The following is a 22,022-nucleotide window of genomic DNA, read 5'->3' as shown; positions in this document are numbered from 1 at the left end:
TTTTTTTTCTTATTTAATTGGACTCCAGGTTAATACAAAGTCAGGCACAGAAACAAAGGAAGGTGTGGCTCATATGGGTAGGAAGTTATAAAATGTAACCTTTTGCTGATGGTATTTAAATAAACACAGTGTTCAATCCTCCCTTAATGAATTCATGAAAGAAGACCGTTAACCCTGCTCCTGTTCTCCAGATGGATGCAGCAGAACATCTTTGGTGAGGAGAATGTGATGACGGTGTTCGTACCCGCGCTCGGAGAGGACGGCTCACACACGCTGGAAGAGTCGCTGTAGGTGTTAGAAACCTGCTCGGAGAGCTTTTTCTTGGTGCTTCCGTTAGCTTTGTGGTGTTTCTTTTTGTTCTTGATCAGTATTTTTCCCATCAGCTCCATGGGGCTGGGCAGTGGAACTCCTGCTTCCAGCTGTGAGAAGTGAAGAAGCACATCACACGTTGACGAATCGAGGAGCGAGACGGCGACAGCTTGTATGACAAATTCTTAGACAAATTAGTAGCTAGCATCCCTATTAACATAAATTACAGTCATTAACAGGTTTAAAACTCACGATGCACTAGGAGCACTAACCCTCACAGATAAACAGGCTATAGTGAAGCAGATTCCTGATTTATTTATGGGCCACACTGCGTTTGGATAACTTTGTTTGGGACTATAAATAATTAATTTTTTTGCAGAGATGTTGACTATGCACACAAACATCCACGTTCCAGCTACAAGCATGACCAAGATTTCTCCATCTCTGAAGAAGAATCCTGCTGGAGCTTGAAGCGAAAGGTTTGTGTCAGCGTTTCTGTTTTTCTGCACTCTTCAGCTCTTTATTGTTGTGAGGCAGAAAAAGATGAAATGTCCTGCTAAAGAAAAGTGGATGTGGCATTTATCCCTCCACCGTACGCAGATCCATCAATAAAAACTTCAATTAGGAAAAAGAGCGCAGCTGAGGCCGACCTTCGCAGATGCCTGAACTGTTTCCAGTCATAGTCGATGATGAAGATGAAAAAAGGTGTTAAGAGATTTTCCATCATGACTTCATGAAATTGTTGCCTCTTTTCAGGAGGATCCACCTCACATTTATGCTCAAATGTTGACGTTTACCAATTTTTCTTTGAAAGACCCAATCCGATCAACTTTTGATCTATTTTCAAAGCGAGGTCTTTTAATTAAGAAAACCCTGTTTCGTTTTCTAGGACATAGTTTCTGCAGAGTGGAAGGAGCTCATTTGGAAATCACCTCTGAGTTGTGGGCGCAGAGAATCCCCACTTCCCATCATCCATATGTTTACATGCTCTCCTGCTAGTTTACAGCCCCTCACACCCCCACCGAACATTAGCAGTGCCTGAAGCTTTGCGACTTTAAGCATTAATTCCTACACATACCTTGAGAGCGGCCTGAGTCACATGTACCTGTACGGGGTTGACTCGTCGTACAGTTGTTGCGAGTTTATGGATTGGAGGAGCAACCGCATCTTAACCTCTTGTCGCCAACTGATGCAAATGCGGATTAAACCTCTTTTGCTCCAAACTTACCTTAATTTAGCATCTATTTGAAAGTGTAAAAAACATTTTTTTCGTAGCAGGGAATAACTTCAGGCGTCAAAGGATTTCAGCGGATTCCCCCAGTGAAACTGCTAGCAGAAGTTGGCATCTCTGATCAAGCTGTGGCTTAGTTTGTTGATTTCCTGTCCAACAGGTCCCAGTCAATACAAATATCCGACTCTACTTCTCCTGCCCTTGAAATCAAGAAAGGTGTCCCAAAGTGTTTGGTTCTTGGACCTATTTTGTTCTCCATTTATATCAACAACACATGTTAAAAGTTGTCAAATGCATACTTTTTATGCAGACGACACTGTCATTTCTTGTTGCTTTTGAGTTTTTACAGTCTGCTTTCATGGTTGTTCTATGCAACGGTATTCCTGAAAACACAATCAATAGAGGTACTAAAGAGCTACAAGGGCCTTGGTTTTGTGCTTAATACAGAGATGTCTTTTAGATTTCATGTTGCAACTGTGTTGCGCAAACTAAAAGTTCTGGTTTTACTACAGAAACAAATCCTGCTTTGTGCTCAGATCTCACAATATTCTGGCAGCAGATTGAGATTCAGATTCAACTTCAGATTCAGATTTACACTGATTATTTGTGGGGGTGTTCTGTACTTGAATGCCTCATCCACCTGTCTTCAATACTGTATATTACTGCACCTGCGTCTCACCTACTTCACCCTTACGTGTTGTTAAAGTGTTCTCTATGACCTACCGCTCGCAGCCTGCCCATAAAGAAAAATGTGCACACACATTTTTTGTGTTTGACCTTGATAGTTCCTGCAGGTGACATGCATGACGGTTTGACCATTTTTCACCTGCAGACAGTCCGTATCCACCTGTAAGCTCAGCGGGGACTCAGGCTTTTTAGACAAAAGGCTGTAAAAGCAAAATAATCCTGTATTGTTGGGCATCATTTGACAAAAGAGGGGCAAAATATGTGCAACGCAATTATTCATGCAACACACATCAATAAATACTTTTTAGAAACATTCAAAAATGACAGGAAAAACCTCCATTAACTTGCCTGGTTTAACAGTTTCCATTAAATCTCGATGAAATGTGTGTTAGCACATAGCATATTAGCTAACACATCAAACATAATTACTTCCCACTCCAAAACTCAGACAAAAGCGAACGGGTTGCGGCTCATTCTTCCTCCTTCACCTGCATTGTCATCAGTGCTGTCTGCTGTCTGTGATAAACACATCTCACCTGTGCAGCTTCGCTTTATCCTTTCAGATTAAAACTAATCCTCTGATAGATTAAACGCAACTCAAGATGAAAATCTGTTTTCCCGCTTTTAATCTGAAAGAACGTTTTTGGAAAACATTTGTTTTGATTTGGATTAAAAACAATTCAAAGGGAAGTTTAAAGAAAACCATAATCTCTTCTTATTGTAACACTTGACTGAGCTGGAACCAATCTAGCTATATTACCCTATCTGCCCCCGCCTCAATGGATTATGGGAGCTGATATCCAATTCGATATGGCGAATCCATGCTTGCCTCACTGCCAGAGGGGAGTGGCTGTCATTGCTCTCACCTTTCCCCATTATAACAAGTTCAGTGGAAATCTCGTTCCTCAGTGGCATTGCACTTGCTGGGGTCTGTCTCCCAGCATTCTTCAATTTCTCCTTTCCAAGGCTTCGCCCTGATACTACTTCAAAGTCAGACCCAGTCGGACGGCTGTAATTCTCTGCGGGTTTTTGTCTTGGGCAGGCAGCGGCGCCGGAGGAGGCCCCTGCATGCTGGAGATAATGCAGCATCAGGCTGATGGGAGGCTGCGCCGCCGCTCGCCGCTCTGCCAACAGGGACGACAATAACCTTGGTGGATGCTTGAGGGGATAAGTGATACGTTCAGAATCATTTGTGCTGCGTGTTTTGTTGATTACAGCAAAGGGCCGCCATGGGAGCAGCCTGAACGTGTGTCATAAGGCACGAAAAACCTTTTTTTCTGGGTGTCAGGCACAAAAGGACAATGGAAGATTTCCAGTGGCAACAGCAGAATTGCAGAAAGACGTGGAGATGCTGGGAAATATGCAATTTTTAGGACGTTTAAAGCACTTTATAACAGCTGACCCATTATGACAATGTAATGCCCTGAAACGATTAGGCCTTGGTTATGAATCAATATTTTATAAATTGACTGAATTCTGTCAAATGTATTTAAATTGATGTGTTGTTTGTAAATACACTCTAACACTCTATGATTAAAATAAAATGAATAAAAGATATGAACATTCTAACATGAGTTAAAGATGCACTCTGATGAAAATTTTAATAAAGGAGGACTTTTAGAAATTACCTGAATTTCTGAATATTTCTTTGTTCAAATGAATCAGGAACAAACAAACAAATGCAGTTTGAAAAACGTATTTGTGACTTAGATTTTACGCTGGGCGGGGCCACAAACTCACAGCTCTGCCATTAAGGCGCGAAGAGTTAGTTCCACGCCAATCGTCCCGCCCACAACTCATCAGGTTTGACCTTCTTTTCTTAGCTCTACACCTTTACAAGCTTTCCTCAAAATCAGCACCATTTTTTGTCTTATTAAGAGCTGGGATCTATAAATACAGACATTATTAATATTCAAAAGAGTCCAAATCCTTTTGCTTCAAACTCCTTAAAACAAAAACAACTTGATTTTAAGATTAATAAAAACTCAAATTGCACAAATGTTTGGTTCAATAAATGTTGAGACTGTCAGTCATTGTAATGATTTTGAAAACAAAATGTATCTTTTATCTGTGAACCACCTTTCTCTTTTGTTTATTTTCATCTTCATCCCCTGAGGACCCATGGTGACATCGGTGTAACTCAAACGTATCAGAAATGTTCTGTGGTCCATTTGGTTTGTGGTTTATTCCACAGAACTTTGGGAAATATCTTCTGTTTTAAGCATTTTTGTTGTCTTTTTCCTGGTTTTACCAACTTTACATTCAAGACTTGACCTGAATTTGTGACCTTAGACTTGAAAAAAGTGACCCTTCTCAGATGTGAGTTGGTGTGAACCTGAAACCAGGACAAAAAGCACTCATCCATGCGGTAAAAACGTGTTTCCGAGTTACCGGGTTGTTCATGAAAGTGTGACTAAGAGTGAGGACCAGCAGTGAGGATTTCAGCATTTTATGGACCTACCTGATATTTCTCCAGAGGCTCCATCAGCAACGCGTCTCCAAATATCGACCGGCAGTACTCTGCCATCTTAGCCTGCTGCTTGGGTCTAAGTTCACACACAAAAAACACGTTTTTTTTAAATGTCAATATGCTGCATTTGCATGTATTCCCTCCAAACCCCCTCAGAGCTATCAAAGATGAAGCACAATCTCTCGCCTCGCTGAGTGATTGACAGCTGGAGCGGCTCGCGTGAACCGCTCGTCAAAAAAAAAGGTCAAGAGGTGTGACTTATCAGACTCACGAGTCCACGTGGTTCTCAAAAGACAGGATGATGGGGAAAGGTGAGGTCTTGAAGGCACACTCAGCGATCGCTTCTATCACTTCCTGCAAAAACAAACATGAAGGTGATTAAATGCGAATCTGGAAACATGAGTAAAATCCTCCATCATCAGATCGCTCAAAACCTTCATTTCCATTGGCTTCATCTTTTAAATAAAAATCTTTGGCTTTATCTCAACCATCCTTCACCCTTCCACTAATTCGGTTTGCCTTTTTCTGCCGCTCTCGTTAGATCTTAATCTACTAGATCAATCACTTTCCCCTTTCTCTCGTGCTCCGTTCACCAATAAAGACACTATTTCTTCTTTGTTTTTCCACCGTTTGAGGCTTTGATTAATCACCCCTGAGCCTTTTCTTTAGGGGTAATAATGAGTGCAGCTCTGTCTCGCACTTTCTACCATCTGCTCCTTCAGTTTTGCTTTTTTTTTTCTGCTCTCCTTCATTTCTGCATCCTTTTGTTTTCATCCGATCTTGACTGAATGAGAAAAAAAGCGAATGCAATTGTCTTATTTCACTCTGTATTAAGTGTGGCACATTTTAAACACATTTATAATATTTATCACTACATCTAATGTTTGTAAAGGTAAAAAAAAAGTTTTATTTCCAGGATTTAGACGTTTCTAAAGACTCCGAAGGAATGCGTCTTTTTTTGTGTTTTAGCACATTCTGAGCCGTTTTTCTGATGATTGAGGACATTTTTTAGGAAAATTCTGCTTAAAATTGCGGTTCTGAGAATGGGCGAAATAAAACCGTTTGGAAAAAAACATCATATTTGGGGTCACGGGGCAGCCAGAGCCAAACCGGGCGGGGTTCGGCCTGGACCACCTGATGCAGGGCCCCAATAACAAACTCATGCCTAGTGACGATGTAAAGTTATCAATCGACCTGTGGAGGATGCAAAAATATCCCAACCGGGTTTTGAACCGGGGACTTCTCGTCGCTTGGTGAAAGTGCTAACCACTACACCACAGTGCAGCCAATTAAAAAAGAAAAAAACTCAAACTCCATTTTAGAAAATCCCAATAATACATTTGGGAAAACATTATTTTTTTATGTTTGCTCAGTTTGATAAAAAAATCATAAAACTCGTAACACAACTGTGAACACAAAATGTCACAAAAATGCTCTTGGACTTTAAAAGAGGAGATCATTTTCTAAAACTACAACACATTTAATTTAGGAAACTTTACATAAAAGTACAAATACTTTGAGGAGTATTCTGCAGTTTATGAATTGTTTAAAATCTAAAGTTCTGCACATAAGAAGAATCCAACAGTTTAGACTTCAGATTTGAAAATAATGAAGAGATGACATTTCAGGGTTCAGAAAGTCCTTCAGACTCATCAGTGATCGGCTGAAAATCCATGATCGTCGTTCCAGCTGCAGGTTTGGATAAAAGCCTTTGTAGCATCTTTACGTTTTTGAGAACTGTTTGATGCTATTGAACTTACTCCAGTCAGTTATTTTGTAGTTTACGTCTCAGGTTTCACTGCGAAGGAGCGGAAATTATAAGCCGCACAAAACGGATCAACTGTTTTGAAAACTCCAGCAGCTGATTTTTTTTTAAAGCAGAGGAGATGTGTGTTGGCTATATCTTTTTTTCCCCACTTTTATCTCTTAACCCTTGTGATATATTGTGGGGTCAAGATGACCCCACTCCCAACGTTGGGAGTGGGGTCATCTTGACCCCACAAGACAGTGCGCTGAACCTTTTTTCTTCAATCATGTGTGATCTTCACTGGTGTCAATGTAAGGGTGGGGTCATCTGGACCCCACAAGATAGCACAAGGGATTTTGTGTATGTTCGGTCAATCATTTTTGGACCAAAGCCTTCCCTCCGCAGGTCTTTCTTTCTTTACCTTGAAGGAGATTTCCGTGGTCATGGTGAAGCCGTGGGTGATGACGGGCTCCTCTTCCGTGGTGCGACCCTTCCAGCAGTCGAGCTCGATGCAGCGGCACCCGGACAGCAGGACCTGTTTGTACATCTCCACCGAAGAGTTTCCTGCAAGCTGGCCCGCTGTACGTCCCAGACACAAACAGGAGGGGGTAAACAGAACGACAAAAACATTTTACTGTCTAGGAAATGAACCAAACAGATGCTTGTTTGACAACTGGTGTTATTCACTAAGTTACCACTAGGGGCTTCTTACCAAAACAAATACTTAACAGAAAAGTTGAAAAGTGTATATTTATACTTTTTCGTATTTCTCATGGAAACTGCAATGATAGCATATTTAAGTATGCTCATGCACTACTGGTCCGGTGTGACATCACAACAGCTCATTAATTCAAACTGAATGTCTTTGCCATAGTTTGATTGACAGCGATTTTGAAGGATAAATACTCAGAAATGCATAAATGAAATTATTTTTTATTACATTTGTTCTCTTTCATAAGAAAAATGCCAAACATCCGTGTCAAAAACTCAAAAAAACATCGTTTTCTTTGGAGACTTTAAGAATTTCAACAACTTTTTAGATTTTTTTTGTCTAGTTTTTTCTATTTTTTCTTTTAGTACAATAGAGAAAAATGTAAAGTTAAAAACTGGCTTCAATTAAAACCAATACGAATCAATGGGTAAGGTCCCCCCCCCCCCACAGTTTTAGTTGATTCCTTCCCAAACCAAAACATCGTTTTTGTTATTTCATGGTTCGACTGTGTGACACAGATTGTCATTGACGTTATTCTTATTTATTTTAATCTAAGATCATCCTCTGTGAGAACATCTTCATTTATTTTTAGAACAGCAAGAATACGTTCTACTGAAGGATGGAGAGAAATCCGGCCGATCAAGGAGCTCTTGTTTGTTTTTCTCATGTTTCCAGTTTGCAGGCTGGGTCCTTACAAAAGCCTTTTTTTTCACAGCCAGAGAAATGTGATCCTGACTTAAGCTCCTGGGGGCAGAAACTTTGGGTTGTAACTGAACGGAGGGATAGGTGAAGCATACCTGTGAGGTATGTGTTATGTGAGGAGTTGATGAAGTAATGGGAAAGAGGGAAGGTCATGTCTTCACTCTGGTCCAGCTTCTCTGGGGGAATGATGCTGTTCTCTTCTCCATTCAGGTACCTGGAGAAGCCTTCCACCGACATTTGACCTGCGACAAAAGCACCAGAGCTCAGTTACTTTATTAAATGCATCGTCGATAAAGGCTGCAAAAAACATGGATTTATGCGTTATATGTACATCTAAAAGGGATTTTCTTTTCATCATAGATATCCTATAAAATTCAACGAGATAATAGGATGTGCTTAACTCATGAAAAGGGACAAATGAAGCCCACAATGATGGATATGCAGCACTAAAAAACATTTTATTTGCATTATTTTCTCTTCTTGAAGTGCCCAACATTGCCACCTGCAAGATGGCGGCCTGTCCAATCATCAATTTCTGGGACATAGTTTCTGCAGAGCGGCAGGAGTTCATTAGAAATTCACTTCTGAGTTGTGGGCGGTACTGTTGGAGAGCAGCAACCCCGCCCCCCTTTCCTTCCCAGTTGCTGAATACCACCTTTATCAAACTGCATTTTTTCATCTGCACCTAATTCACAACGATTTGAATAAAGAAATACGCACAAAAGTAATTTTAAGCTTAATTTTATTTCTATGTGTCCTCCATTGTCAGATAAATATGACAAAAACATGTAAAAACACCATTTTCATTCAAATAAAACAAACTATTTCCTGTGAACATTAGGAGTAAGACAGAAGAAACTTCTCTTATTGTATCTCTCTTTCTAAAAGTAAATAAAAAACTGGATTGGAAATATGAAAATAAAAAATAAGGATTTTGAAAACAAATTTGAAAGTGCACATTCTAAACCTAAAAAAAGTACAGAAGAAAAATGTTAATGTGAATATCATACAAATATAAATACCATTAAAGAAAATGTGAATGAAAAATTTAAACCTAAAATTGTTTCCACATAAAAAGTAATGTTTATTTGTAACAGCTGCTGTTTTATAGTTTCAATTCAGAATTTTCATTCAGTAAGTGAGCCTATTTTTGTGGGGGCGGGGCTTTGAGCCCATTGTGCTACCGGGAAATGATTAAGATCAGGTGACAGAGGTTATGGCGTGGCGTTGCCATCCGTGGTCGTTTTCTGACATGTTTAGAAAAAAACGTAAAGGTTTAAATTATAAACCTGTAAGTTTTGATGTGTTTCATTGCTAATGGAAACCTTTAAACATTAGATGCAACAAAATCAAACAAGAAAAAATCATCTTTGAAATTGATTGTCATGGGAAAACCTTCAAGTTTCCAGGTTCTCTTAATGCAGCCACTCTAGTCTGAACTTTTTTTGTTAATTAACATCTTTTCTGTCTTCTTAGATACATTTGCTGTAAAAAGTAACCAGAACAGTTTGTAAATAGATGATGTACCACACACCTTAACTGCTACATCATTCATGACCCCCTGGGGGGTCTTCCTCCACCCACCTGCACTCGCCTGACTCGATGCTAAATGGGCTAAGTGATGCAGTCTTGATGGGTGCAGCAGGTCCCTCCAGCCACTTTATGCTAAATAATGCGGCACCGCCCTCTGCAGATTTGTGAGACTAATTAAAGCTGGCTGCCGTGTGGGACATGAACTCAGCGTCTGACTCCCTGCTGACTGCCAGGACCTTTTAGAGCCGGGCTCAAAACCCACCGCCGCATCTCCGCAGACAAAAGGCTTTTTAATACATTTGTAGGTCAGAGCTCGGTGATGTACCAGACCTTCAGGAGACAATCCAAAAGTGACATTTTTAAAGTGATCGAAATTGGCGCATGAAAAGAAAGAAAATCTGCATGGAGAATGTATTTGGTTGTTTTTTTATCTTGGGAGAAAAGTGTGAAAAGTCAAAATCGGTCACGGAGCTTTCTCCTCCAGAGAAACTTTTAGCGGCGTTCACGGCGCTGGAGCCGGCACAGAGAGGAAGACGGAGCACCAAGTGAAAAAAACGGAAAAAGCGGAGAATTACACACAGAGAAATAGAAAGCGTGGCATAATGACAAGAAAAAATGAGAACAAATGTATGTTCCTCCACTGTTTTATGAGCTCCACAGACTAAATTTACAGGGGAACGTCAGGTTGAGTCGGAATCAAGCCTGCGCTGCTGGTTTATATTATATAGGATGAAACAAATAACAATAATATTTTAAAAAATATAAATCCCCCAAATTCCCACTGAATGTGTGTGAGAGGATCAAACGAGGAGCGCTGGACTCCTTTCTGCAGAGCAGATGGCAGCACTTCCTCCGGCTAGATAAATTCTTGACATGGGGAAGGAAATCTGTCAGTGGGACGGGGAAGGGCATGGTTCCAGAGAAACCCGGGACAGGATGGACACACAACATGGTAGTGGGAGAGCACCAGCACTGTCACAGCCAGTCCATATAGGCTGATTTCAAAATCCGCCATGAGGGGTGGCTACACGCCTCATTTCCTGCCCTTTTGCCCCTGCATGTGACATATGTGTTAAAAAAAAAAGCATTTTGAAATTGGCGGCTTTTCTTTTGTTTTATCTTCCTAGCAACCACTTAAGTTTTTGCTCACCTGGGGGTGAAGAACAGATTTCTATCATTTTTAGAACAAAAAGCAAAAGTAAATTTTGGTATTTCCTTGGCAACTGAGATTTTTCGTTACTTTTGTCGTATCATATGTTATATTGTTTCGTCCTGCTTGACCCAGGGATTCATGTATTCGTTTTTGAAATATTTCAGTAAAAACGGTTGCAAAAAATAAAAGACTTTTGTGAGCCACCCATACTAGAACTTCTAAGCCCCCCCCCAGTAGCTTCCCAATGATGCTCAAAGGTTAAGGAAGGGGACAGATCAAAATCTTTACATTTGTAGCTGGAGCTAAAGATGCCTTTTCACAAGGTCAAATGCCAATTGAAATGATGTTGTGGTATGGAAGCATGTGTGTCTCACATTTCAAAATAAAGGTCTATACCAGAAATGCTTTTTCATTTTCACAATATAGCTGCGTCCGTTGGCTCCAAAATAAAATGAAAAAGCAATCTTTCTTTTTCTTCTGCATCACCGCTCATTCTGTCACTTAATTAAAATGATAAATATATAATATAAATGTATACAAATATATAAATAAAGCTTCGGGATTTATGTGACAGTTTTTGAGCGGTGGATTTGAAGGCGAATATGCAATCCCCTCTTTGCATAATTAAGTGACAGAATGAGCGGTGTTGAAGAAGAAAAAAAAAATCATTTAGGAGGATTGATTTTAATTTTATTTTTGAGTCAAGAAATACAGCTTTATTGTGAAAATGAAATGCATTTCTGGTATAGACTTCTATTTTGAAATCTGAGACACATATACTTCCATAAACTGGTACTAAAGGTGATTTTTTTTTAATTCAAGACAACAGTCTCTTACTGAAGTCAAAGGTAAATGAAACTGAAGCTAAAAAAGGTTTTACAGTTTCTGTTTAGTGTTTTTCTCCAATAGGGTTGTAAACTCATGAATCGGCCTCATCTCTTGCTTGAATTTGTTTTTTTTTGGGAAGGCGGTTTCCTCTCTGGATCTGTTCCTTTAGCTGCTGTAGCTTTCAGTGACGATATCTGCTTCTCTTCAGACCTTTGTTGTACTTTTCCTGCCAAACCAATAACAAAGTAAGCCAAACCGGGGATGCAGGCGTTACGTCTTTGCAGCACCAGGAGGGTTCAGACGTCTTCATGTACAGATTCACACTCTTTTCTGAAAAAGTAGCATCCCGGTTTGCAGGCGAGAACAGGACAGTAGAAATAGACGTTGTGATTTATGGATCTCTTTAAGTTTTAGCGAGTGGCTGTTCGGTGACCCTGCAGGATGCTGGATTTTTGGTTTGTTTGCACCGTGTTCTGTGTTAGGACGTTTTTCTGGATGCACTTTCCAAGTATAAAGGAGCTATCATATTCCTAATGTTGTTCACCTCACGCGGCACATCCTGTCTAAAGAGAGAGACAACTGTTCCATTCGACAAAGTTTGTAAATCAACTATACCAGATAATATATAAATTAATTTCCGTATTATAAGCCGTTACTTTTGTCACACGCTGTCCATCCTGCGGCTTATTCAATGATGCGGCTAATTTATGCATTTAATTCTTTTTCTTTAATTATACTTTTTTTCTTACCGCCGCTAGGGGGCGCTGGAGCAAAAAGGGTAAGAGTGAGACAGGGACAATACGGAATGTGTGTCGAGGAAGACGCAAGTTTAATGTAAATTCCCGCTTTGTGAAGTAATAGCAGGAACAGACCCTCATCATGGAAAATGCAAGAAGAAATGCAGATGACGATGCAGCTTTTCCAACAGGTTTGGAAAAGCTGGTCTGCTGCGTGACCGGGAGTGAATTTACCTCGGAGCGACACTGACGACAACGAAGGAGAGACAGAGACAGTGTGGCCAAGAATTTCTGACGCTATTCCAATCCAACACTGAGGAGGAAGACTTCCATGGTTTCAGAGGTGCGCCTATAAGTTTCTGCTGCTCTCAGTTACTTTTGCCGGTTTGTTTTTTCAACCAGAGCTGTTACTACCATGTTGCTGCCGTGTTACTGCCGCGTCACAGGCACTGTTTGGAATAGAGCTGTGACGGTGTGGGGTTTTTGATCACCGCGGTGATGAAGCAGCAGGAGTCGCGGTGTCTGGACTCTTGCGACCTCAGTTACCTGGAGGTTCATACAGCCACCTTAAAGGGAAGTCATGACAATGGGACGTACCATTGTGGTGCTAGGGGTAAGTGTATCATGACGTATTTGTAACAGTCAGACTGGTACACTGGTACAGACTGCAGACAGCCTATATCCACCCGTAAGTACTCAAAGTGCATATCATTTACTTGAATAAGCTTAATTGAATAAACCTTTATGACTGCCTTTCAAAATAAAAGTACTTTTGCAAGAGAAACCTAAGCTGCACACCTTTCTGTGCCAAAGAAGCGTTGGGTTCGTATTTGTCCACCAGAACCTGAACCTGCTCCGCCTTGAGGGGGGGGTAGAGGATCTCATTCAGACGAGGGTCCCGCTGTTTGCTGTTGATGAACTCGGTCATCTGCTCCACGGTGAGGTACGGTCGACTCTTCGCCCCGCTGCGGACAGACACCAGATGTGAACACGAGGGAACATTTGGAGAACCGACAACACAAAAAAGAAGGAGAAATGAGGGGGGGGGGGTGTAATTAAGACTGTAATAATCTTTTAAAGGCTGTGAAAGGGCACATGAATAAATGATAAAAATGTGTTATTATTAAAACGCCTCTCAGGTCTGTAACTGTTCCAATAAATTATCTTCTCCGTGGCCTCACACGACGTCCCACTTCACTGGGATTAAAATCTCGATTTATGAGCGGGGAGGGGCTCCCTGCCTCAGGTGATCACCACGGGGAAACCTGCCAAAGATGCAAAGACCGCTCTCACATTTCAGAGAAGATGTGGTCCAACTCAGGTCGGGGGCAGATGTTGCTCAGGAACATGCTGTAAACCTCTGGGGTGAAGTCCTCCTGGGGGATGGACTCGTTCTGTGGATCACAGGCATAGGGTTAGGGGGGGGGGGGGGGGGGGTCACGTGACTTCAAGAAAATAAATCCCTTCATTTTGTTGAACGATTGTTCACGAGCGACGAAGTTCGTTCTGTCTTTCCTTCTCTGGGGATAGATTTTCTACGTGAGGAATTAACTGGCTTCTACGCAGCACCAAGAAGTTTTTTTTTCCACTTCGTCATCGTTAGCTTGATCATTCGGCTGTTTCTGAAGCACAAAGAGCCGCGCGCTTTTATTTCCCCGCTCAGCCTCAAAGTCTCACGCGTTCGAGGGGCCCGCCGGGATTTCAGCTGAATTCACGCTTGAGCTTCTGCAACATGGCAGCGCCGGAGAGAAGAAAGAAAACCCTCTGGAGCTTTTCATCTCAATTATTTTAGCTGAATTTGTTTTATCTCCACAAACACTTTGTCCCTCCCACTCTACACAAAACAACTGTTGTTGTTGTAGACATTTACATAAACCTCCATCATTCATGTTCTACAGTTAACACAGAAAGATCACTTTGTATTTAAATTACTTCACAATTGATTAAAATCCAAAGTAGCCTTTTAATGTTTTTTGTTTTTTTTAAAGAAATAGGCTTTATTTCAAAAGGTTTGACCCATTAGGATTGCTTGCTACTTCTAATTTTGCACATGATCAGTACAAAAAAATTACTTCACCCTCCTTTTGGACGTTGGATTGTTTTTACGATCTAATATTAAGGCCACCAATAAAATAAACTAAATAAACAAACAAATAGATGAGAATAAAACAATTAAATTATGAGGCTGCAGTTAGAATTTTATATTGTAATAGTCATACTTAAAAAAGAAAATTACAGAAGGCTTTTCAAATGTTTCAATGTTTCTTCCTCTCTGAGTCCCCGGAGCAAATATGCCACAGTGAAGACGCATTTTCCTCAGAGGCCGCCACCTTAGTGCCAGCGAGAAACAGAGCATAACCACAGACTATTGGAAAGCAGAAGCGGCCGGGGAGGGGCTGGGGGTGTGTGCAAAAAGGGATGGGGGGGTGCAGGTCTGTTAAAAGTCAGCAAGTCATCCACAGGACTTGAGTTTAAAATAGGCCGTGAAGGAGCTTTTGCCTTTGCTTGTGTATTTGAGGGATTAGCAGTGATATCATTTAGCTGTAATTACTTATGAAGCAAATCCCAGCGGACCACCCCCCCCATGTCTGTGCCTGTGTTAATTATGTGCTGCTTGTTTTCCAAGCTTGTGTGTTTTGTTTGCATTCATTAGAGTGACTACAGCCTTGCCCTCGTGCTCGTCTGCAGCATTTCTGCGCATGGTTCCTGCTGGTTAAGAGATTCTCCTGGATCAAAAGATCACGAATCCACGAGATTCACAAGACATAATCCTCTGACACAACCCCTCTGCTCATTATGTGCTATCTTTTGTACATTCTACAAATTTAAACTCCCATTAGGAGTTTCGATCCATTGCCTCCTGACTCCTTGAATATCATTGGAAAGATGTGGCTTATGGTTTATGAACAGTGTTAGCGCGGAGAGCTCGTAAAAGTGGGGTTTCTCTGTTCCTCGCACATTTTTTACCAGAATGTTGTAAAAATGTGAAAACGTGAATCTCTGGCTTAAGATGAACCAAACAATATGACACATGACAGGAACATCTTAGGAATGTGGGCGTGGTTGACAAAAAACCTCTGTTGCCAAGAAAATCCAAAATCGTACTTTTGCAGATTCTTCTAAAAATTACAAAGACCTGTTCGTCATCACCAGACAACCAAAAGATAAAATGGTTGCTATGGAGATAAAATCGTCAGTACGGAAGAGGATTAGGGCCATGGAAAAAAAAGTGTATAGAAAATTCTGACTTTAATCTCAGAATTCTGACTTTTTTCTCAGAAATTTTACTTTAATTCTAACCTTAATCTTAGAATTCAAACTTTAATCTCAGAATTCTAACTTTGTTCTCATAAATCTGACTTTTTCTCAAAATACTGAGAAAAAAGTCAGAATTTTCTATGCCCTTTTTTTCCTTTCTCCGGGCTCTTATCCTCTTCCGTTCATCAGAAAAGCCGGCGTTTTGATTTTTTCGTTATGAATTCCTCCCACAGTTCTGACTGGGGTGGCAGGAACAGAGTGAGGGGGTTTGTAACAGCTGCTCTGCCAGCGAGGGTGGGTCAGGAGAGAGGCAGCGAGGGCACCTGAAGGCCACACCCCGCCGCTCGCAACAGGTGTGATGGTAGTGAGAAGGAATCTTACAGTTATAACTGTACACACGAGGCTTAACAAAAAGCAAAATGTCTGTCAGCTTGTGTTAAGAACTTGATTAAGCAACAATTTAGCACTTCCAGGGATGCAAATTGCGTGTCACATTATTATTGTCATCCAGAAAAAGTGTTGGGAATCCGATGACACTTCTGTGCACAAAGGGGCGGCTTGTCTCAGGAGAGATCTTAGCACAAATGGAACCACTTCAGTTATCTTCATCGCTCCATTTGGGTCTGTTTGCTTCATTATTACAAAAAGTATGAAAACTACACGGAAACAAGCAGCAGTTTTTAATGAATGAGTGTAGAAAAGGAGTTTTTGGAATAGGGAATCAAAACATCTGAGGACGCAGCTTTTGTGTTTACAAAATCCAAATAAATAAGAAAAGAGAGGGAAAAAAGGAAGGCTTTGATTTTCCGTCTTACTCTGCCAGAAGGGAGGTTACAGCTTTCCAGAGCTGTCTCCACTCGCTTCCTGTCTGCTGAGAATATCCTGAAGATACTGTAGAGGGGGGGGGGGACAAAAACATAACCTCATGAGTAAAAACAGAGAATGCCACACAAGCAGAGAAACTCATTCTCCAAGGCTGAGTAAAGCTTTGAAATGACACCATGAAGGCATCTGTGCAGCACAGTTCCACTGTCATGGTGGTTGGAAACAAAAACTACACAGAAAATGACAAAAAGACAAGAGAAAATAACATTTATAGGATCTACTGGTTCATTTAAAAGCAGAATAAGGAGTTTTAAAATCATTTACAGTTTTATGTTTTTATTAGCCGCAGGGAGTGAATGTGCCAAACTAAAGAAAAACTCGTTCAAAGACGTAAACTAAGAGATAAAAAAATGCATAAAGGACAATTTAATACAAAAAATAAAGACTAAAAAGAGTGCAAATTAACTTTTAAACTACCCAAATCATGCAGAGTGTGCGGTGATTGGAAAAATACAGGAGGTTAAAAAGGCTTCTGGCGCTGCGTCACATTGTCCTTATCGTTTTCATTAACGTTATCACGCCGCCGTACTCATCTGGGAGCCGCACAAATCTTATCTCAACAGTTGCGCGTACATAAACAGACGCCATGCAGTCATTGTGTTTCTTCACAATGACTGCATTCAGATTCAGAAAGCTGCTGCAGCCTCGCGCAGCTCCTCTCAGCGCCGCCGTCGCATCAAATGCCGCTGCTGCAGATTTATCCGTTGTTTGATTCTTGCTCGTAAATACAATAAATCTGATTTACGGCTGTGATTCTCTGTTCATGCCAGCTTCTGCAGGATTGTTTAGCTTTTTTTTTCCGTTTGTCACAGTCGGCTCGCTGAGGTCTGTCTGCGCAGATCCACCAGCGCAGAATGTATGCTCAGTGGGAGCCGGGTGTCAAGCTGACATTAGTGTAGCAGACATGTCTTCCCAGCCAGGAGGTTAATTCCCTAAACGGCAAGGAGTGCATCTCTGCGCCTCTGTTTTGACACCCGCTGTTCTCCCCGGTGGGAGGTTATCGCAGGAGTTCACGGCTGCCTGCCTGGAAGCTCGGCTTCCGATGGCCGCCGCTCTGGATGACAGGTCGCCATTTCTGTGAACTAATAAAAGTCCTGCATACATTCAACAGTTGTGCCATTAGAGGCTTTAGATAATTTACAACCCTCGAGGGGATAAATACAAGAATGTTCTTGCTTGCACGTGTGCCACAGAAATGTTTGCTGGAGTGAGGAAATGCCAAGAGTACAGAAAAAAGGCATTGATCAGAAAGGAGGAGGGGGAGAGGGATGAGTCAGACAGACTTACTTCTTGACAGGGATTCGTCCCTCAGGGTTGAGCTGCAGCTTCAGTCGAGTGTATCTGCATTGGATGGAGAACACGCCTCAAACAACATGAAGCAGCGGTTCTGCAGCGATGTTCACACTCACATGCATTCTTTTGCAGGTGTGCTACTATTGCTAAGCTAACAAGCGTCTGCACAGTTTGGATTGAGGACGGAAGCATGCATTTGTGCAGATCTGTGAGCAACGACGTCCTTGTTTGCACTGCAGGCTACACTTGAGGTCGATCATGGAGGCCTTCAGCTTTGGGAGACATGCAGCCACATGGGCAACCCATGCTATAAATAGCTAAACTGCAACAGGAGCTATCAGCTTTAAGTGGCTGGCGGCTAATAATTAAAATCCTCTGCAGTGTCCACTTCATCGAGCAGACTGGCTGCCCCAAGGAAAGTACCAGAGACTAGGATGTTGAGGCCAATTTGACCTAAAATGTGCTCTGAACAGAATTAACTTGATGCAAAAGCAGCACCTGGTGTGAAAACCCGGCTTATTGATGCTGGAGGTAATCAAAAGAACAACTTCTGCTCTATTGTACTGAACACAAAAAGACATCTAACAGCAATCAGCGCTTTGAAAGCATGCTGGGAAACATTGACCGTCCCCCTCCGTCCCTTCAATCTTATGAGAGTCTTGGAGCGCCTGTGGAGAAACATCGGCATCACTCTGCAGCAGAGGTGGGGAGCAGGAACTTGACTGTGAAAGCTGCAGTCTTCCGTTCTTTTGGGTCGTCTCTGTGCCATGTGGGCAACAGCAGCTTTTATTGTCTCATAAGTCAAATACCCTCCCAGCGGTGTGAGTTAATAGTCTCTTTTTTTCTTTTAAACAGCAGGCAGATTGGGAGTTGTCAACAATCCATTCCAGGAGTTTCCTCAAAAGGCTTTACTCTGGATTTTTGAAGGAGCTTAGTCTGAAGAGATCCAAGTTGTTGCTCATCACGTGAGTAAATCTGCTGTGGACCATGGACCAGGTCTAGGTCCATGTAACACGGCGAGGAGGTGTGACGACAGATGTTAAAAAAAACTCACTTGACCAGTGATCCACTTTTATTTTGTTTAAAAGAAAATGGTTTAAAAAGCTTTAACTTATGCTGATGATACACACCTCTACGTCATTGACTGTATCAGAGAACTGGATTGCGTCCGAATTCCTTCCCTAACCCCTACATAGTGCGTTCTGCATTTTCTAGTGCTGTCCGTATCTACAATTCCAAAATCCAGTGTCCTAGTTATTTCCCAGAAGTCTCTTCGAAAAACCAGTGTGCATCGATGTTCATTATATTGGCGAATATATAACAATATTTGACTGTATTTTTTTAATAAATCATCAACGTTTTTCTCTTCAGAAGACAGTGGACTCATAAGTTATCATCCGAAAACGCTCACATTAATTAGATTTTAACTTTATGAAATTAATGACGTCATATCCGCCGTTTAAAAATAAAAATTGTGAGCATGATCTCCAAATTGGTTTTAAAATTCAGGGCACTACATAGTGCTGCACTATATATTTTTTTAGTAGTTAGAGGTCAGGATTGGAATTTGGACATAGCCCTGGATTGTTTGGCATTCCAAACAAGAAGTTATCACTGGCTCCAACACGGCCAAATTACTCAGTCATTCTATTGGTCAGAATAACCGATCTGATACCTTTTTTCTTGATGATCCTCCTGATATTTCTTCTGTAAAGCAAGTTACTCAAGTTATAAGCTGACCAATCAGATGCCTCAATAAAAAAGGGTGGAGCCTTTTGGCCCCCATTTTCAAGACGTTGGGGTGGGAACTTCAAACAAGCTCACTCCTGATTGGGCAGATTGGTTGCTATAGAAACTCAGACTGACTCAGACGAATCACTGCTTACTGACTATGTCTGGCTCCAACATGGCGGCGTCCGGATTGCAATAAAAAAAATGGCATTTTCAATGGGTGACGTCACCGACATTCAGTCCATTTCTCAGGTACAGTCAATGCTCCACATCTAATTAAATTAAATTCCACAAGTTTTGGAGGTTATCGTGTATCGCAGTTAACCCGCTTCCCTGATGTTTTTCAGTGCAGTATAGCTTTTTATTTTTAATACAGTGTGTAAACCATTGTTAGTCTCTTGTGCAGAATGCATTCAGTTTGTCAAATCTACATGAAGCTTCAATCACCATCAGGTCTATGTTGTTATTCTATAAAACTGGACTTTTGAACTTTAAGAGTTTAAACAAGACAGAAAAGTGTGAAAATGTTCATGTCTGACTGAAAGAGGTATTAAAGTGTGTGGTGAGGACTTTTACAGCATTAAAAATACGTAATTGTTGTAAAAAATGAAGATGACTACTCTATAGATTATTTTTGGTATGTAACTTCAGCGATAAAGGAGGAAACACTAATGACTAAATCTGCACCAAAATGAAAATTTGAGGCAGAGTAAAAATGGAAACATAAACCGAACAGTTACTGAATATCAAATGTGCATGCTGAGTTTTTTAAATCATTTTTTAACTATTGCACACTCTAAAAAGAGTATTTGGGTCGTAGTTGGAAAGATAAACTTTTTTACATTGATTAAACTTAATTATTTAGTTTGGTGAAAATAAATCATTTTTTTGAGTTCATTCAACTTAAGAATAACACGTAGTTGGTTGTCTGACATAGTTATTTTACTTTCAATCAACTTAATTGAATTAAGATGGTGTAACTTTGGTGTGAAGCTGTCAATGTGTCATGATGTCATAACGTAAGGCAGCACAAGGAATTGTGGGATACCATTTTCTGTGCCTGTCTGGGCAGATTGGGGTTTAACTGTGAGTTTTTGTCCATGTGTTTTGTTGTCTCGCTGTTTTACTCTGTTTTAACTAGTAATTTAAACTGTTTTTTAGAGTTTGGGAGAGGATGATGACCAACCCCCTTTGTGCGGAAAGACACCATATGTCCCAACAATAAAGACAGAGTTCATGATATTTGAGGTCCTGCCTTGTAGTGTGAGACATAGCTTAGTAATTCATGTCTTTGATATGGAAATTTCAAGGCCTGTTGGCTCAAACTCTTATGTAAGAATAATTAAATACTAGAGAAAAATATATATATTTAAGAACCAAAGGCAGAAATTCATTATACTGGATAAATGTATTATATTTAGTTAGGTCAACGTGTTAATTTAGGTTGTATAAATAATGTAAAAAAAAAGAAAAATTAAGTTAGTTCAACACATTAAAATGAGTTGGAAAGACATAAAATAATAAGTTGAATTAATGTAATTCAATTACGTCTTACCAATTGAAATGATACATTTAAGTTGTATCAACTTTTTTTTCTTTTTAGAGTGCGTAGTCTTGCACAAATTGCAGACATGCTTTTCCATTTTCTTTTATCATTCCAGTTGCCGATCCAGTTTTTCATTTCTGTTTTCCACAACACTAAACGGTTGGTCATCTAAAGCAATGAATTCTGGTACTTTCGGCTTCCTTTAGCCAAAGAAGGAGTGCTGCTAGCTTTCCGTTCAGCTGCTACAGGATCTTTTACTCAGATTTGTCGTGCTTTTGGCTTTTACATACTTAGGTGGAAAAGGTTTTAGCAGATGAACCCCCTCCTGATAATTTGGTTCCACATTTGCTGCAAACTATCATTCTTTTGTCACTCTCAATCACTTTAGAATACCTCAGCATCTTACAGAAGTTGCAATATCATTGATTAACTAAATCTTTCTTGCGTCATCGCATCACAGGCCACTATTCAGCTTTACTTTAGCTAACATCCACAGAAGGCCGAATGTGGCTTTGTTTGCACATATTTAGCGCATCCCTAGTAATTGCAAATGTGTCCAATAAAATGTTTAAGTGTTGGCTTTTATTCCTGCAGAAAACTTACACCTTCTCCAGGCAGGTCTCTCTTGAAGAGTTTTGCACCAGCAGGTTTGATGCCAGCTTGAAGAGCTCCTCTGCCCATTCCTGCCAAAGGTAAACACACAAGTCTGCAACTCCCAGATCTCTAGTGCATTTCTGTGTCAAACACAAAAACACCACGCTTTTCCCAGCCGCTCGTACCTTTGCGATCTCCTCCTGAAAGGCCATGAAGTTCAGATAGGTGATGTTAACCATGTCCGTGCCGCTCACCACCGTCAGCATCCTGTTTTCCAACTTCCCCACCAGGGTGCTGATGTCCAGCACCTCACGGAGTTTAGCGTCCTTCAAAAGAAAAGAAAAAAAGCACCAACCGATGCTCAGTTCCAACTGAGAACATTTTCAGGTCATGGTTTCTCGAAGTTGGAAATAAATCAGTCACATTTGCATCCTAAGAACTAACAGATCAAACAAAACTTCAAGTGATGTAAAACAGAGCGGAAAAAAAGTGTTTTTTTTCACCTATATTTGAGGAAGTGAAATGAACAATGTCGACATGTGTGACGTGTAGCAGAAGCGAGTTAACATTTAATGCTTCAGCTGATTTACGGGACGTTAGCCCGAC

The 22,022-nt window shown here is 40.8% G+C and overlaps 1 protein-coding gene and 1 long non-coding RNA gene across 5 annotated transcripts in view; one reads left to right on the top strand and one right to left on the bottom strand.

Annotated features, from left to right (window-relative positions):
• Nucleotides 1-22,022, bottom strand: part of plcb1l (phospholipase C beta 1-like) — a 192,232-nt gene that overhangs the window by 28,337 nt on the left and 141,873 nt on the right. For all 4 annotated transcript variants that reach the window (XR_002872859.2, XM_078943207.1, XM_023952847.2 and 1 more), the window contains 11 exons: nucleotides 21,602-21,742; nucleotides 21,426-21,505; nucleotides 17,540-17,593; nucleotides 16,183-16,258; nucleotides 13,403-13,503; nucleotides 12,908-13,074; nucleotides 7,954-8,100; nucleotides 6,866-7,023; nucleotides 4,969-5,051; nucleotides 4,689-4,773; nucleotides 245-419 (listed from right to left, as the gene is read on the bottom strand). Coding sequence is in view for 3 of the 4 variants with exons in the window: in XM_078943207.1 (XP_078799333.1) it covers nucleotides 245-419; nucleotides 4,689-4,773; nucleotides 4,969-5,051; nucleotides 6,866-7,023; nucleotides 7,954-8,100; nucleotides 12,908-13,074; nucleotides 13,403-13,503; nucleotides 16,183-16,258; nucleotides 17,540-17,593; nucleotides 21,426-21,505; nucleotides 21,602-21,742 (1,267 nt within the window). In the remaining variant the exon portion in view is untranslated. The remainder of the gene's footprint in view (nucleotides 1-244; nucleotides 420-4,688; nucleotides 4,774-4,968; nucleotides 5,052-6,865; nucleotides 7,024-7,953; nucleotides 8,101-12,907; nucleotides 13,075-13,402; nucleotides 13,504-16,182; nucleotides 16,259-17,539; nucleotides 17,594-21,425; nucleotides 21,506-21,601; nucleotides 21,743-22,022) is intronic.
• LOC144990206 (uncharacterized) lies at nucleotides 384-3,406 on the top strand. Its single transcript, XR_013654221.1, has 3 exons — nucleotides 384-481; nucleotides 689-788; nucleotides 3,270-3,406. It is a non-coding gene; the product is annotated as an uncharacterized LOC144990206 (long non-coding RNA).

The sequence above is a fragment of the Oryzias latipes genome, chromosome 24 (genome assembly GCF_053564925.1).
Source record: "Oryzias latipes strain Hd-rR chromosome 24, Olatipes_Hd-rR_3.1".
NCBI classification, from domain to species: Eukaryota; Metazoa; Chordata; class Actinopteri; order Beloniformes; family Adrianichthyidae; genus Oryzias; species Oryzias latipes.
The sequence above is the reverse complement of the archived record's forward strand: the minus strand, read 5'-3'. Positions and strand labels throughout refer to the sequence as shown.